This window comes from Apis cerana, linkage group LG12 (genome assembly GCF_029169275.1).
Source record: "Apis cerana isolate GH-2021 linkage group LG12, AcerK_1.0, whole genome shotgun sequence".
NCBI classification, from domain to species: domain Eukaryota; kingdom Metazoa; phylum Arthropoda; class Insecta; order Hymenoptera; family Apidae; genus Apis; species Apis cerana.
The window spans coordinates 3,685,988-3,705,168 of record NC_083863.1 but is presented as its reverse complement, the minus strand read 5'-3'; the positions used below and the strand labels follow the sequence as shown (position 1 = coordinate 3,705,168).

Here is a 19,181-nt window from a genome sequence, read left to right as displayed (position 1 = left end):
TAAATCTTACCTAGCAGGTGTATGATCTGAAGCATGTTTTACGCTTCTGCCAACACCAGCACCACTGTTACCCAATATTATTCTCATATGAGTATCTCTAGTGAAATGAGTGTCGGCTGAATTTCTTTTTTCATCAAGTCCATTTTTTTTGTCTTTTGTCACGCTTAAACCTAACATTTCGTTCGTTAATTCAAATGGTTTGCTAATTTCATTTTTATCAATGATCTCGGTTTTTATATTAATCGGTTCGTAAATAGCCGATGTATGATTATATCCTCCGATCTGCACTTTATATGGTATATTTTGATTTCCAGTTAATAATGATACTCCAAGTTGATTCTGTATCACATTCGCCGCGGTCTGAGCACTAGGTGGACTTGTGTTTGTTGGCGAATAAGGTATCAGGCTGTCACTTAACGGCGAATGAGGTGGTGAAGCGTAGATAGGACTTTGCGGTTCACTTTTCAGAGGTGATAAAAGTTTACTGAGTGGACGACTCTTGGCTCCCCTCGAGCATTGTTGCAGTTGTTGCGTGAAAGATAATGGTGTCTAAAATTATAGCAGTCAGATGATGCGGGATTCCCATAAGAATCAAATTCGTTGCGTGTATAGATCGAGTTGGTCTTTAACTTTTTAAATAAGAATCAATCAAATGTTTTAAATATGAGATAAGATTGTTTGAGGTAATAGTTAAACAAAATCTTCGTACGAAAAGTGATCTAATTAAAAAAAAAAGACGATCTGTACACGAGTGCATAAAAACGGAATGAACAAAACATGCAGTCAGAAAAAGATGATGAGAATCGATTGGAAGTGGTATCGGAGAATTTGAATTGACTTCTTAAATTACACAAGAAAGTTAATAAAAAAAGCAACAACGTTGTTACCTACTTTTATTACCTGATTCACCATCGAGTTCTGATTAAATTTTCCCTGATCGCTTTTTGTGCTACCAGTCAGGTTGCTACTAGATTTACTATTGCTGGAATTATTTCCCAGAGATACGCAACTTCTTCTTTTTGTCGAATCCGGCGACTCTGCCGGACTGTATTGAGTTGAAAGGGGATTCAAAATTGCAGATGATGGTTTTGTTTCTGCTGTCGAATTTGATGTTACTGAAGTAGCACTACTACTTCCACCTGTATTATAATAAACAATGTTTAATTATTACAATAATGCAATTTCAGATCAAAAAATGAATTATAAAAATTATAATAAATAAACCTCCATTGATGCCAGGCCTTAGACTTCGTTGATTAGCCGAATATTCCTCGAGCAGTCTTACTACTGTGTCGTGGCCACTTTTGGCAGCCACTTTGATAGCATTTCGACCACAATGATCAGAGTGGCTGGGATCAGCACCGTGATTTAAAAGTGCTCGTACACAGTGTTCATGACCTTCTTGTGCAGCGATACCTAATTAATATTGATTTTTAATAATTATTTTATACTAATTTTATTATTATTTTACAGATGAAATTTGATTACTATTATTACCTAAAGCTGTTGCTCCTTGATTACAAGTATGATCAGGAGTTGCTCCATGTTCAAGGAGCAATCTGACAATGGCTGCATGACCTTGCCAGGCTGCAGAATGTAAAGGAGTTCTATTCTCATTGTCACAAGCATTTACACTGGCACTACCTTCTGTTAATAACAAAGCTACCATTTCGACATGTCCCTGCCAAGCACTTACATGCAGAGGAGTTCGTCCCTGTAATATTATATTAAATTTATAATTTTATATTCTAATAAAATATTCATATTCTAATTTTCATATTCTAAATAAAACTTTTGTTATTTTGATATAAATTAAAATATGATATGATCGAATGTTGGAATAGTTTATTTCTAGAAGCAATATTAAATTGTATAAAAATTTGTAAATTTTTTTCAATTTAATTTTTTCAAATAAACAATAGAAATAAAATGTTAAAAATTTTTGAACAATATTAATGTAATATGAATTTTAACAATATTATATGTGTTAATGTAATATTGTGCATAAAATCACATGAAAAAAAATAAAAAAGTATTGAAAATGATATAAAAATCAACTTATAAAAATAAAATCTTCAATTTGACAAAAATTTTCAATGATATATTTTTATAGAATAAGTCTATTTTATTTATTAAGAAGATTATAAATTTTTCTACGATTTGTATAAGATTTAAATTATTATAAAAATTTTTCATTTACTTCTGAATCCCTGCTTTCTACATCTGCTCGGGCATGCTCCAACAAAAATCGTGCCATTGCCAATCTGTTCTCTAGAGCAAGAATATAAAGAGTGCTTCTTCCATCAGCATCTTTTGCATTCACATCTGCATTATGAGCTAATAGTATCCTAACAGTATCATAATGACCTTCCAAAGCTGCAAGTCTGTAACAGTTTTTTATTATTCTGAAGATATCTTAAAAAATAAAATTTATACAAAATACATATTAGAATATCATTATCAAGTTACCTGAGAGCAGTTTTTCCATCATGAGCATGTTGATCAATTGGCGCTCCATGCTGTTCTAACAATCTTTCAACTAATGCAGCGTGTCCTTCTTGTGCAGCCAACATTAGTGCACCTTTTCCATCATTGTCAGTTTCATCAATTTTGGCTCCTGCTTCTAGTAATGCTTCACAAACATCGATGTGACCTTCAAATGCTGCATAATGTAAGGGTGTCCAACCTGAATTGTCTCTATGTTGTTCATCTAAGCCTAAAAATCAAAAATTTTATAATCACTTTGTTTGTAATTTAATAATGAAATTAATTGGAAAAGGAAAAGAGAAGAAAAAAATAAAAAGAACAAGAAAAAAAAAGTAGAAAATTTGGAAAAGAAGAAATATTATACCTCGATCTAATAATTGTTTTACTACATCTGTGCCACCTTGAGCAGCAGCTACACTCAAAACTGTCCTGCCCTCGTTATCAATGCTATCAACGTAACATCCCCAGAATAAGAGAAGAGCAACCACTGATCCATGGCCCATGCTAGCAGCTGCCCATAAAGGTGTGCGACCTGTAGCATCGCAATGATCTACATCTGCCTCGTATTCCAACAATAATTCACAAACGTCTCTATGTCCTTCGAATGCAGCCACTAACAATGGTGTCATACCATCCTTATCTTGATGATCGACTGCAGCTCCTCTTTCCAATAGAATCGTAACTACCTGTGACAGAAGATTATATTCGTTTAGTAAAGACAATTATAAGAGATTTTGCTAGTAAATAATTTTTCATGTTTCAATGAAATTAAAAACTTTTACATGCTTCTTAAATGATTTGATCGTTTTATATATATATATATATATATATATATATAGACATTTATTTTATATTTATTCAACATTTATTCTTATATTATATTATATTTATATTTTGTTTTAATCTTTCATGGTATTTAATCAAACAATGTTTATATTAAGATGATTAAAGATTTATAATGTCTGTTACAATTTGTATAAATCAATTAATCCTAGAAAGAAGAGGACTCGAGCTCATTTAAGAAACATTCTCATTTAGAAAATTTAAAAAAAAGAAAAAAATTATTTTTTTCATTTTAAAAATTTTTAAAAAATTATTTATTGTCATTTTTTTAATTTCAGCATTCGTATGAAATTACATATATTTATTTTTATTTTCTTTTTTCTCTACATAACTATAAACTTTCTTGAGTCTAAGTCTTTCTAGGCTTAATTCTTTAATTTCTCGTACACTTTCAATTTTCTTATGTGTTTTAGATGTATATAGATCATGATATGTGGTAATAAAAAATAGTATGACACGATAATGGAATGATATTAAATAAATTTAAGTTTCATCGTTAGAAGTACGTAAAACAAAAAATATTATTTGTGTTTGTACAGCAATAAATCTTGCAAATATCTCATCTTCATTTGTCCCATTACGCGTTTTTCTTGCGCGATAAACATTCACGAATACGAGGGGAACATAACTAACTTTTGCATAGCCATGATTGGAAGGGACACAGAGGGCAGCGACGCTGAGTGCAGTCCTTCCATCATTATCGGCATGATCGATCTCCGCGCCAAAGTCTAGAAGATGTTCGACGATCTCGCTGTGACCCATGTAAGCAGCGGCAATTAAGGCGGTTCTACCCTCGTCATCTGTTCTGTTCACGTCGGCGCCATGCTGGAGAAGCGCTTTAACGATGTCCTCGTGGCCACCCCAAGCGGCTGCTCTGAGCGCGGTTCGTTGATCCCAATCGGCGCAATCCACCATTGCTCCGTGCTCCAGCAGCATTTCGACTACCTATATTTTTATTTCACTATTTATATTCCTTTCACTTCTTATTACATTTCAATATTTGCAATCCCCTCCAATTAAATATTCATATGTATGTATATAATACAATATTTTAACGATTTTATTTGTTTAATTTTAATAGAAAGAAAGATGATGATCGTCGAGGATAGATGATAATGTAATGTTCTTTCTTATTATTATCTTTTATTGATTATTTAATGATTATTTATTTATCTTTTAATAATTACCTGAGTATGTCCACCCCAGGCAGCAGCCCTGAGAGCTGTCCATCCATCGCAGTCAGCATGATCTGCACAAGCCCCAGCAGCCAACAAAACTCGTACCACATCCGCATAACCATGCCTGGCAGCAAGATTCAAAGGTGTTTGACCGTGACGATCAGTAGCTTCCAACTTTGCCTATGAAATTAAAAATTTTAAAATATATGTGTGATATAAAGAAATTCAATTTATGTGAATATCTACTTCATATAGAATATTTTTTTTATCTTTATATTTTTTTTTAAATTTTTTAAATAAATTATATTTTTAAATAATTTATTTTATATTTTTAAATATTTATTTTTAAATAATTGTATGTTTCAATTTAAATTATATTTAAAAAAAAATTCTTTTTATCAAAAATTTAACATATTTTCTAAACCATACTATGTATATATATTATATTTTATATAACTATACTTATATATTAAACACTTATTTTAAAAAATTCATTTTGAATAATATATTGCAGTTGTAAATTTTTGACAGATATTATATTTACGATAATAGGAAAGAGGTAATGTTTTGATTAATATTTTATAATCATCTTTGCATTAAGCCTAATTTCATTTATAAATAGTATTAAAGCTTTGAAAGATCGATTCTAAAAATCAAAACAAATAAAAATATCGATATATAAAAATTTATTAGTTGAAATATATTTATTTAGTTAAACAATTCAAATTTCCATTTGATGAATCGAAATGGAAAATGCAAAAATATTTTAATCCTATTTTCATCTTGCTTTAAATAAAATAAAATAAAAACTTAAATAAATAATAATAAATAAAAACGAATAAAAACTTAAATTACTAAATAAATTATTTTCAACTAACATTTTTATACACCAATTTTGTTTTAATCTCTCGATCTTCTATATCTTCTATTTTTATAAAACATATCTTCTGTATGTTTAAATTTTTTATGAATTGAGCTTCTTTTCATTGCTTTATTTCTTCCTCATTGGGAATTATAAGAATTTGTGAATGATTTAACACAAATATAATAGAAACTGATTCATATTACTGCATATATATTAACAAATAATTTTGCAAAATTTATCTTATAAAAAGATTTTATTTTATGTTTTAAAAATGGCGAAAGTTTATTTTTTTCAAATTTTGCGATTTTTTACATATTTATATATAAAAACGTATATACGTTATATATACGTTATATATACGTTTCTATATACGTTCTATATACATATATATATATGGTGAACGTTGATCGATGCTTTTGAAAATGTTTCCAATGATAGGTTACTACAAATGATGATGTTGCGCTTTAAAAATGGGGATTCTTACCTGTGGACACGTCGCTAGAGCCAGCTCCAGCAGAGATGCATTACCATCTGCAGCAAGCGTGTGCAGTACTGTTCGTCCGCAAGAATCAGCTTGATTGATGTCCCCGCTTTCGCCGAGTAGTTCCGTTAATGGTTCGCTGGGAGATTCATCCATAGGGCTTACATCTTGCGAAACCTGCGACAAAGATCATTTTATCTCTTATATAAATTTCATTTCTACAAAGGAATTGTATTTGAAAAAGAAAAAAACAAGATGAAGAAAAATTCACTTTGAAGAATCATAATTTAATTCTCTTTAATAATTTCATATTTCTTTCAAATATGATACAAACAATCTAGATTTTTTTTTTATTTTCTAATTTTTTATTATTCTAGATTTTGAAAAAATTTGAAAAAATCCTGAAATAAAAATTGATAATTAATCGACTAAAATCGAGATCTAAAAAAGATATTTATAAAATATGTACCGAAATATAAATTTAATTTCTAATCTATTAATGATCTTCAACTCGGAATTGTCTTTATATTTCATTAAACATAAACAAATACAATGAATGAAACAGAAAGAGATTTTTTTTTATATTAATTCAAAAATTAAAATAAATATATAAGTTTTGTTATAGATGTTAAGAGAAATCCTCAGAATGATGGAGATGAATATTGAACAGAGTTGCTAGTATATGGAACAAAATGATCGATAGTAGATAATAGAGAAGTAGAAAAGCAATGTGACATTCATATGCTTCCATATAATAGAGAATGTTTTCATATAGCAGAGTTGTCAAATAAACAAAATAGCTGTCAGTGACATTACAAAGTAGCAACATGAACAAACTACAAGAAAACGATTTCCTTTATATCCGTCATGTAATGCGTACTATACTAATATGACATCACTGTTCTTATGCAGAAATTTGCCAAAGGGGAATCATTTTTAACAATAAAGAAAACAGCGTACTGTCTCTGTTTAGCTACTCTATCCTTAACGTAGAACTTGATGTCAAACACTAGACACGTAGAATCCCTTCTGGCAACATCTCTGCTGATAATTCTGTTGAGTAAGAGATTCGTTATAGTTACAGACGAATCTTCACAGTTGAGTTTACCAGGAATTTATGCCATAAATTATTTTATATAGTTATCCAACTTTTATTGTAATTATCACAACTTCTAATTTAATATATAAAAATGATCATTAAATGAAAAGAGTTTTAAACTTTTTCAATAGAAATAAAAACTCGTTCCAGAGAAATTTTTTTTTTGGATGATCTACAGATTATCTACCTAATGGATTAATTATTCCTGAAAATAAACTGCTAAAGATTATTATTAATTACTTGACTAGAAGAGACAGCATCCTTATTGGCATCATCTTCGACAATTTTCTCGGATGGTTTGGCTCCGGCATCAATCAACAACTTCAACAATTTCACCTCTTGCCTGGGCCAGAGAATACATTCAGAACTATCCAGGTAACAGTCTTCTATAGGCGCTCCACTGCCTACCATCCAAACCACTTGAAGCGTATGCACATCCAGATTACAATTTGTAGTAGCTATACTTGTTATGGCTCGTTGCAGATGTTGTCCTAACACGCAGATCTCGTCAGCGTTTAATTCCGGTCCACGAAGAGTATAATAAGCGGCCAGCATTGCGTGACCCTCAATAGCGGAACATAAATATTTCTGCGTGCAATGTTTTACGTCCAGCAACCATTCTGCGAAACTATGATGGAATAACATTAACGCTCCTGCACGAGAGACAGAGATGACTCTGCGTAAAAGGTGCAAACGTCGATTGAAGTCTTCTATGGTGATACTCGTGCATGCTGTTTTTACGCATTTGTAGAGTATCTCTTGTGTGATTGGTAGTTTCGCGGCCAGTATCACGTTTAGCAAAGGTTGAACTTTGGCAAATTGCTTTCTACTGAAGAGTCTTTGACACAGCCATAGGTAGAGACCGTTCAGAGTGCCTGGTATCTCGCGAACCTCGCGTAGCACGATAAAGTTCTCGGCCACGCCGTCGAGAACTTTTTCTAGGTACAGGAAACAGCCATTGCTCTTGATGTGCAGCTGGTTTAGCATCTCGGCTGTGTCGCGCGAGATGTGCTGCCTGGGTGAATGAAAATTCAGTCGTTTTTATCGCTTTATCTATTATTAATTATTTTATAAAAAAAAATATATCTGTTTTTTTTTTGATCGAAAAAATGTCATCATATTGAAATAGGTTATTAAGGATTGTTATTATTTTGAATATATTTTTTTTTTACAATTGGCTTTATTTTTCGAATTATACACAAAAATATTTTTCACACAAATAATTTTTATGTGAAGAATGATATAACGATTATCTATTTTTGCTTATAAGTTAATAAAAAATTTATGTATATCAAATTTAATATTTATTTTAATCTCTAGAACAAATTTTTCAACAATGTCTCACGAGTATTAATATCAAATTTTTGTATTATTTGAAAATTAAATACAAGTATAAAGAGAAATAAAATGATCTTCAACAACATATTTCAATATTTCAATATATTCAATATTGGATAATATGTCTTTAATGTCTTTAATGTCTTCACTGCTAGATTATATAAAAATTAAAATTAGTGAAATCACATTTTTTAAAGTAACAAATTCTTTTTTTCTTTAATATCAATTATACAGGATGATCTGAAGCAAATGTTTTAATACAAATCCAACAATTTACTTTTACTTGATAATTGAAAATGAATTACTTTCAGACAATAAATTTTTATCAGAATATGAAGGCTTTGTTACAATGTAAATAAAAAATATGTGATTTTATTTAAAAAAGATAATCTTAATATTCTTTCTACACTTACAAGATAATCAATTATTAAATTGTGCATTCTCCTTGAAATTAAGCAAGTTTGATTGATGTTATTAATACTTATTAACAAAAGTAAACGAGTAATATTATTTTAAATGCTTCTTTCATCCTATATAAAGGATAAAAGATTAAATTCATTAATCAGAAAAAAAAGTCAATGTTTTCATATAAACACTATGAAAGAAAGAAATCTAATACACACCTGAGCGCATCTTCTTGATCTAACCGAGCGAGAATATATTGCTGAATGTCTCTGACCACTAAGGACTTCCTTAAATCATCCAAAGGGATTTTCCGGAAGCCACTGAACATCCTCGAGATCGGTTTGCTCTGACGCCGAGCAGTACAAACCAACAGTAACCATTGAGGGAACAGGTGATGATGATTAGCCAACAATTCAGCAATCGTTCTACTAACATTATCATTTTCCCTTCTTGAATCTCTGGTACCAGTTTGTGGGAGATCCAAAGTTTGACCTTCGTCGATGGAATCGACTAACAGAAACAGACAATTTTTTGGTGGTTCCAACTCGAGAAGAGGAAATAGTAGTGCCTTCTTTAAAGCGTCATCGGGATCTCTGTCAAGAACATCTGGTTGCAAGGCTGCCTGTATTTCTGGATCGGTTCTAAGCTTTTCCGCGTACGCTTCTGCCACCATTTCCCTCGATGTTAATGGTACTGTTGTGGCATTGGTGGTCGTTGTGCTTCCTGGTATTGGAGAGCTCGAAGACACCCTAAGGAATATTTGAAAAAAATTAAAACTTTGCGTGTATGAAATATATGTGTATAAATTTATGAAATTATTATTTGATTTTGACCATTGTATTAGTGAACTTAAGTAGTTATTAAAGAGTCCAATATAAGGATATTCAGCAGTTGCATGCAATATCATGTACAGGATATATTATATAAATACTTATAATAAAATAGGCTCAATACTGTTACTTAGAAACAAAGGATAATCATAGACAATATTTAGAATAATATAAGTAATAGAGAATAGTAATGAAATAGGATTAGCAAAATATAATAAAACCAAATTCAACGTATGAGGAAACCTGAGCCAAGAGTAAAAACTGGTTTTGAAAAACAATGCTGTTCAATATTGTTTGTATCGTCCAAATAGCCATAAAGAGCTATGCGCAATAAATAATGCAGAAAGTAAAAGCTGAAGTTTCAACCTCTCCATAATTTATTTTTCAGAATTGCTTATAAAATGGTATACAGTGCTGCTCTAAAGTCTCATATTCTCATATTCAAACTTCGGGATAGCCGAGCGGAAACTAAAGTAATTGCAAAAAAATTTTCCAAGCAAAATGTACGATTATTATTATGTTAGCTTTCTGTTAAAATTAAACACCATCACGTGACATCTGACACAATAGATAATATCAAATATTCACATGTGGAAAGGAAATCGAGCTATTTTTAATGCTAGAGGAAGTATTGTTCATAACTTTACTTTCAACACTCTTCAGCAAAACAAATTGTCATTTAAGGGAAAACTAGTCTAAAGAAATTAAATCCTCAAATTTACCTATGAATTCCATCCGAACCGGGTTGCAGAAGTTGAGCAACTAGGGATCTGACGAATTGTGCTGGTGACAAGGATGCCTCGCTCCTAGCTTGGCAAAAGTGCCTGGCTAATAATCTCCTGTTCAAAGATCTTTGATGTCTGGCATTGGCACCGGCCGATGGCCAAGCTAATTCCGCACTGAACGCAGTTTTCCCGCTTCCTGGACCACCGACGACCAGAACACCGCAGGTTTTCGAGGCTGGCCTTTGCTCCAAACAATGGGACAATTTGGTGAACGCCCATTCGCGGCAAAAAAATCGTTTCTTCTCTATCACCGGTGCGGCCATCTTTCCAAACAATTGTTCCTTCCTTATTTAATAAGAGTTAAACGATTCTAATCGTAATTACACTTCGTTGCTCAGAACTCTTGGTTATCGCGCGTTAATAGATTTTTTTCTTTCAGATTTACGTTCATATCAAACACAATTCCGAAGTGGTTCGAAGTGGTTTGTGCGTCTGGATGAGAAATATATCAGAGGCCGTGTTCGTGAAGAGGTCTGCTGTTTGAATTTTCTAAACTAATTGGATGATCGATCGCCCTGTTCGTAGATATGTAAAAACGCGGTTTCTTCAAAATCGTTTCTTCAAAGTGGATCGAAAGTTTTGATTATTTCGTTGGTTGACAATCAATTGTTTATATTTTAATTGCAATTTTGTACAAGTTGCAAAGGTAGTTGATGATTTAGTTAAAAAATGAATACGGTGTGCGACTACGGTTCATCTTGTTGTGCTTCTCTGAGGGAAAATTCGTCGGAGCCCCAGGGGGCTCTGAGGCTTCCTCGGCCTCCATTCAGCCTTCTCATCGCCTCGTCGCGGACGAGCACCGCGCTTCGTATCGCTGCATAGCTATTTTACGCCTGGAACAGAGAAAATTATATATTACATATATTTATGTTGGATTAAGTAAATCCATCAAATTAAACAAGTAAATTTTTTACTATGGTTTCGTATTTCGTGTTGCATTTTCGTATAGTATTTTGGTATAGTAGCTTCTTAACGTACGTGTTATAAATATTTGAAGATATCGGATGAAACGGAGTTAAGCCACGATTGAATAAAATATGAAGTTTAATACTTAAGTTGAAATAATATCCTCATGTTTCAAATTTATTTATAACTTTATTAATAAATCGTTTTATAAATTCTATTTAATACCGTTTATGTAAAGATGAGTTTATAAATTCAGACAGCTTGTCGAAAAGCTATTTCTTTTAATTTAGGATAAAAAAAAAATCAAATTGATTCGCATTAAAATTCGAGAAAATTTGGAAATTTTTGAAAATTTTGAACATTATCAAATGTAATAAAAAAATTTCGGAAATTTTATTTTAAGTTTCTTAGAACGTTTCTTTTCAATACGAAATATGATCCTTTGTTTCGAAACTATAATCGATTTAAAAATTCCAACATTTTTATCTTATATAAGAATTTGTAACTAGTTTCCAATTGTTTTATAATAATAACAATATTGGCATAAATCAATATTCTCAAGACAGTAATATTTCCTATTTTATAACTTTCAATCTGGTTTACATGTTTAGTAAATAATTGAACTCAATTTTAGTAATAAATATTTTAAATTCTCGCAAAAGTTAACAAAATTTTTATTATGCGATGGTTGTCACATGAAAATTCTTATTGTCAAACTGAAAATTAATCGCCGCGAGTTAAGTTTACTAGAAAGCAATATATCTACAACGAGATTACCAATAACTTATAAAATGTAAACTGCACTTAATCTATGGAATTATATAATTTTTAGAAACATAGAAAGAAGCATTGTCAATTTCAACATTTTATTCCTTGAAAGTATTGTTACTTTCAATCTTTGTTCTAGAAAAGCATTTCAAACAATTTTTAACGAACCCACCTATAGATAACTCCAATATAGATATTTTAATAAATCTTATATTCAGTTCCAAAGTCGATATTCTTTGATTGGTTAAATCAATTTAGTAAATCGTCAAGTGTCTATATTTCATCAAAATGAGCAATCATGTGCCATATAAAAAATTATGCATGTGCAGATGAAAAATATTCCAATAAAAAAAATATTCAAAAAAAATATTCACATTCTTGACTTAACCTTGTATTTTTGATTTTTTTACATCGATAAATAGCCAATCGAGGATATTTCATGACGACATAGCTTTATTATTCGAGATGTATCATCATCAGATAGCGTATTACGGATCGAATTTATTTTATGTCGTAGTTTCTGATATAAGATAAAATACCAGTTCGTTTATATTCTTCTTTACTTTGTAACGTTAGCTATCTGTACTATTATATTCTTATTTTATTGGTTCTTGATGTAGGACAAAGCACTGATCCAGCAATAAAGCATGGTTGTAAACTAAACTCTCAAAGATCACGCTTAATTACATATTGTAAAATGACAAGTGCGATTAATGCTGGTTATACGAGTAATCTATATATGAATTTTTTACATCAACAATTCAATGAAATTATACATTTTTCTTATAGATATCTTATAGATTATGTAATGAAAAACAAACTAATTTCAATTTCAAACAATGCAATCGACAAACATAACAATTGTTGCATTACAAATATGATAGACATTTGGATTCGAGATTATTAGAATGCTTATTTAACAACTTACAATTTAATTTAATGATATGAGATCAATATTTAATTTCATTTAAAATTTCACGTTCCATATAATTAATCAAAAATAAAATTTTAAAGAGATAAAAATATTCAGAATTTCTAAAGTATAATAAAATTTGTGATGACTTTCGATATTACATCACGTATCTCAATTTCGCGCTAGAAACTAATGATACTTCGGAGATATCGTCGTAAGGAATTAATATTGCGTTGAATGGACGACAATTTTGTTATCATACGATATAATTAGAACGTCTGTTGATATGATCGTATGTTAGACCTATATATGTTGCATATATTCTGTTTTAGGATTTCGTATATTCATTTTTTTTCTATTATCGTTTAAGAAAAAAATTGCTGTTCACAGTCCAAGCCTGAAATTTATTACCTAATCATAAGTATGTACAATTTTTGTTAATCAAGAAGAAAGTTTTAAAATAATGAAAAATAATATGTTGCAATTGCACACTAATAATTATAATATATAGAGAATATTCCAAAAGAGATTTCTAAAATAATTTCAAGCAACATTTTCCTTTGCAAAAATATTCGGTTACGACTATGTTAACGAATTAGTAAGAAAAAAACGTTGCCCAATCATGCGTAGTTTAGTCGAGCTGTGACACAGCTACGTGTCGCCGACCGAAAACAAACAAGTCCAATATATATAATATATCTCAAAGAAAGTGTTGAATACTATATTATTTATTTATTCATTGTTTTTGATATCATTCCATGTAATATTTTATCGATAAAAAAATATTTATCATATTCGACGCATTCCATAATTAGCCAGTGTTTTTTGTTAATAACTTGTTAACAAGGCCGCAACGAAAATTTTTATGAAAGAAAATAGTGTTTGAAATAATTTCAAGAATTTCCGATTTACGGATGTTCCAATATTTTTGAGATCTGTATAAATCTCTTTCTAATGAAAATAGATAGGATATTATGCATTTATCTTATAAAATCGAAGCACAATGTGTTATATGCAACGTGTATGATAATAAAAGAGTTAAATAAATGAAATATTATTGAATTATGACTGATAATATTTTATTTAATTGAAAGACATATAAATTATGATTATAAATTATAAATTATAAATTATTATTTGGAATATTTTGTGTTCATTCTTCATTTCTTTTGTATCCATTACTATTTATAAAATTCAAACAGCAGAATTAGTTATTTTTCTAAAAATCTGAAAAAAAAAAGAAATTCAAACTAGAAAAATCGAGAAACAAAAATTGTCACATAAAAGTAGATTTTTGTTTTTAAATATATCGCATTAAATAAAAATTAATCTAAATAAATATTTCTTCGTATATAATCTTAGTCAAAGTTTGTAATTAACAGATGTTTAAGTCTTTATATTTTTGTTAATTCCATTGTATTGTTATCTGTAATATTATTATTGATTATTTCTCATTCATCTTATGCTTTGGCTATGTATTGGGTCAACGTTCAATCTTCTTTAAAATCCTAACTATTCATAATTCACATCACGTTATCGAACATGACCTATGCTCTGACCTGTGTCGCGTAACAAGTCTTAAATGAAACACTTCTTCATTTATTCTTTTTTTAGTTTTCATTTTTTCAATTAATGTTACATTGTGGAACATAATATATTGCAAATATTTCAGAGTTAATTTGTTCAATATGTATAGTAATGTCTATATAATAATGAATTTTTATTAATGAAAATTTTATTGTAGAAAATTTCAGATTTTTATAAATAATTTCTATTTATTTAAAAAAATTAATAATAATTATTTTTCATACGAATTCTTTAATCGAGTTAGCGTTCAAATTCAAATCATAATTAACGAATGTTCTAGAAAAAAAAATGACCACAAAATAGTGTCCTTTAATAAAAAAAATATTCTGTAGATCTGTAGAATTTTGTTATGTAATAAGACTAAATCCATAGTAATCCTAAGTTTACTTATTCTTGTAATTTTAACCGTAACAAATATATTAATGCATATAACTTGGTTTGAAAGTCTGAAAATCTTTTTTATTTGTTTTTCAAATGAAGTTTGCTGTTTTGTACTACTATTGTCAGTAATTAAAGGGAATTTGGTTATTTCTCTCGACACTTGTTTGCATTGAAATTATACTATTTCGTGCCAACCCTCTTCTGTCTAGGCCAGAGTCTTGCATCTTAATAAATGCCAGCATTTGAATACTTTATTTTCTAGTTTTTTTTTCTCTTTCTCTTCTTTGTTTTTCAAAAGTTGGTCGAAGTTTAAATCTTATTAAAATTCATTTGATTAGATTTAATTGAATTGGAAATTTTTGTCAAGAATTAAGATTTTTAAAAGTTATCATAAATAAGAGGATAAAATATATTATTTTTTTTTAATAACATATTCGTCGAATATTACTATGCATTAAAAAATTTAATGATGTTAAAAAAATAATTATTAAAGCATTCAGTATGATATATAATCACTGTAAAGAACATTAATATATTCATGGAATATCTTGAAACGCACACAAAAGTTAATATGTATGTTGAATGAAATTAAATGTTGGATAAAACTTATTTATTAAGTTAGACAAAACGAAATAGAAATAGACATGATAGTATGACGAAGTATAAAATATAAAACTATTTCTCTCTATGTCTATCTTGCTTCATTTAACATAAATTTAAGTTGCTTCTAACTCAATAAATAAATCATAATTTTCAATTTTATATTTAAATTTTTATGTTTATTTTATATTTAATTATGGAATTCACTTTTTAAAAATATTTCACGAATATTGTCTATATACTGAATATGAATGAAATTTTAAATATTTAAAAGTGCAATTAGAAGTTCATAAATCTTCTTCACTATTGTTATTACATTATTTTAGAAATTAACAGATAAGAATATGAAAAATTATATAGAAAATATATATAATTATATGAAGAAATTCATTATTAAGATTTATTTATATCATATTGCCATTCAAATTCAAATGTAAATAACATATGGTGTTTATATCGTATTAAGAAAAATATTAATTTAAATCAAGAGCAATAAAATATATGTAATATATAAATATATATGTTATATGTAAAAGATTTTATTACTTTCTGTGTAATAGCAATGTATAAAATGGAAAAAAACAGATATTGTTTTATTATTAATTTAAATATTAAGTTTGAATTTTAACTTTATTTTTGTAAAATTCGATTTTTATGAATTTGTTAAGATATTGTACATCTCATATAATAAAAATTCATCTAATTTCAATTATTGATTTAATAGAAATTCATATTCATATAACATTTCATAAAATTGAAATAAAAATGTAATAAAATAATAATAAATTTTCTAAAATGCATAATAATATTGCTATGCACTATTATATTCAAATATTATAAATTTAGAAACAATTTTCTTAGCATAATAGTTATTTAATATTTATGAATTAATTTTTTATTTATTTTGAATCAATTTCTAATTATATTATTATATTCTAATTATATTTTTTATTACATTTTTATATTTATATTTTAAAGATATATTCACATAAGTTCAATAGCATTTAACAGTAATAATAAAAATTCAACTAGAATTCAGATAATTAAACACTATATAAAATCTCATTCATACATTTAACTTTATTTTATATTCATAAGTTTATATATAAATGTTTAATATATAATAACATTTTAATTACATAAATTATTATGTAATTATATAAATTAAAAAGTTATAAAATCCTAAATATACAATTTTATATATATTTCTTATAGTTTAATAATCAGAATGTCTTATAAAAAAATTATATATATATTGTTATAAATATTTATTATGAAAATATTAAAAAATATTAAAAATATTTGTTACATAAATTAAAGAGATTAAAAATTTTGAATGTACAATTTTGTACAAATTTTCTTTATTTTAATAATCAGAATTTCTTACAATTGTTTAAAAAAAGTATATTAATTATTTATAAAAGATAAATTTTTCTACAATGATTCCAATATATTATTACACAATTCGTTATTACACGCGAAGATTACGATAAACAAAGTGACAAACAATCCTATTTCCACTCACAACAGTTTATCGAATGAGGAGAGAGATCCAGTCACATCTAATGAAAAGCCTGATTCCGGTATTATTCGTTGCACGGTGAACGATCTGAAATTCGTATTAAACGACCGTGATAATTGTCTGTTCGCGGTAGACAGGTGGATTGAAATTATGGGAGTACGCTTGAGACGAGGGAAAACGTGGAGGGCCAATGACAAACTAGTTCCACTAATGAGAAGGAAATACCTCGGCGACTGACTTTTCTAATTATTACTCACCGTGTATTTGCGTTTGTTGAGACTTCCGTTTGAAAATCTGATACTCTCATAAATGAAAACACGCTTAATTTACGATGTTATGAATACGTTAACATTCCAGAATAACATGTTTGCATTTTGAATTAAACAGGGTCTTTTAAATTTTATAAATTTATAGGCGGTTAAAAAAAATTCTTATGAAAGTTCAACTAATAAATTATGTCATTAAATCCAACAATAATTATATCTTATATGAAAATTTTATAAGAATGTATAATGAGTTATATAATACAGAGTAAAATTTTTTTATTAATGAAATATTGCTTCCAAAAAATGAAATCGATTCCTAAAGTAATTAATATTATTTTTTTAAATATAAATGATACGAAATAAAATAAAATTTTAAATTATAAAATAATTAGAGTTCTATTGTTCTATTGTAAAAATTTGATAATGAAAATGTATAAAATATGATGAAAAAATGACGAAAATTTGAATCAAATTGATTTCATGTATTCAATTCAATGTATACAATTTTTCTGTTGAAAAATATTCTACATATAATCCATTATAATCTATACAATATACAAGTTTTTATAAAGATCAGATTTTTCAAAAAAGATTAATTTTCTTTTAAGATGTATTCATAAATGACTGTGTATCTCTTTTTTGAAGATACCGATATCGAAAGTTTTACTTATAGAAGTAAATTTCAGATTATAGAGATCAAGTTCTGTTTTAAATTTTGTAATTCTTCTTTTTAAAGTTAAAATAAATTTATAAAATATTGTTTGCAAATATTCTAATTCTATAATCAATTTGAGACAGAGTTATTTTAATTTGACAAGTTTAGTTTTACAATATTATGATTAATTATGAACTAACAATTAAAAATAATATTTATTATATTTTTATATAGCATCTATCATTATATCATCACTTACTAAGTATCATTATTTTTATTTATATCAATAGAATTATTCACAAAAAATTTTCAAATAAAAAGTAATTTCAAAAGAATTTTGATTTATCGAAAGATCAAGAATAATTAAAGAAATATTTTAATTTAAATTTTATAAAACTTGATTTATGAAAGATAAGCATGACAGAAGAATATTATTTTACGTATTTCTTATCTTTTATATAATAAAATTTATAAAATTTAAATCAATATATTTTTTAAATTAAATTATCTTTTGACATAATTTGAATTTTAAAGAAGATTTTAAAAAATCTTAATAATTTAGAATAATTAGATAATTTATGTATTATATTGTAGATAATTAATATAAACTTTTCAAATAACAAAAAGTGTTTTTTTATTATACGATTATTTATAATTGATTATTTCATTATTATATCATATAGATTTATATATAATTTTATAACTAAAAGATATTTTGTTGTAAAAGATAATTGTATTGGAATACTTTTGAGTATATTTCAAATTTGAATAAATTTTGAATAGCAGAACAAATAGAAATAAATAAAATTATAATTTTATAAAAGTTCGAATTTTATATCATATTTGTATATATCATATTTATATATACTATGATATTTTTCACAATGTAATAAATTCTTTTTACTTTTTTAAAGAAAAATCTTATACTTTACAATTAAAAAAAATTTTTTTAACTTTTCAATATCTTTTTCTATATCTAAATGTTTTATTATTAAAATATTTATTCTTATTATTAAAATTTTTATTAAAAATGTAACAAAAATATGAAATATGAATTATTAAAATAGAAAGGAATTGAAAAAAATAAAAATTATAAAACCATCGCAAGATTAAAAACATACTGAATATTTTTAATATTTCTTATTTTTTTCTAAGAAAAACAGACACACTTATTATTGAAATCTAGAGTTCGACGATTATATTTGCAGATTCCTCATAACTAGAACTTCTGTTTCACGAAAATTGCCCGGCATCAATACAAATCAAACGTTT

At 27.5% G+C, this 19,181-nt stretch overlaps 1 protein-coding gene across 15 annotated transcripts in view; it reads right to left on the bottom strand.

Moving 5' to 3' along the window:
• LOC108004198 (ankyrin repeat domain-containing protein 50) overlaps positions 1–19,181 on the bottom strand; it is a 307,200-nt gene that overhangs the window by 2,210 nt on the left and 285,809 nt on the right. For 2 of the 15 annotated variants that reach the window (XM_062083364.1, XM_062083363.1), the window contains 13 exons: positions 10,249–11,144; positions 8,915–9,445; positions 7,194–7,968; positions 5,858–6,031; positions 4,518–4,688; positions 3,964–4,275; positions 2,852–3,173; positions 2,470–2,716; positions 2,201–2,384; positions 1,498–1,714; positions 1,225–1,416; positions 892–1,139; positions 11–549 (listed from right to left, as the gene is read on the bottom strand). In XM_062083364.1, coding sequence (XP_061939348.1) covers positions 11–549; positions 892–1,139; positions 1,225–1,416; positions 1,498–1,714; positions 2,201–2,384; positions 2,470–2,716; positions 2,852–3,173; positions 3,964–4,275; positions 4,518–4,688; positions 5,858–6,031; positions 7,194–7,968; positions 8,915–9,445; positions 10,249–10,574 — 4,238 coding nt within the window. In that variant the 5' untranslated portion in view covers positions 10,575–11,144. The remainder of the gene's footprint in view (positions 1–10; positions 550–891; positions 1,140–1,224; positions 1,417–1,497; positions 1,715–2,200; positions 2,385–2,469; positions 2,717–2,851; positions 3,174–3,963; positions 4,276–4,517; positions 4,689–5,857; positions 6,032–7,193; positions 7,969–8,914; positions 9,446–10,248; positions 11,145–19,181) is intronic. The other 13 variants (XM_062083365.1, XM_062083366.1, XM_017066936.3 and 10 more) reach the window with 7 other exon arrangements.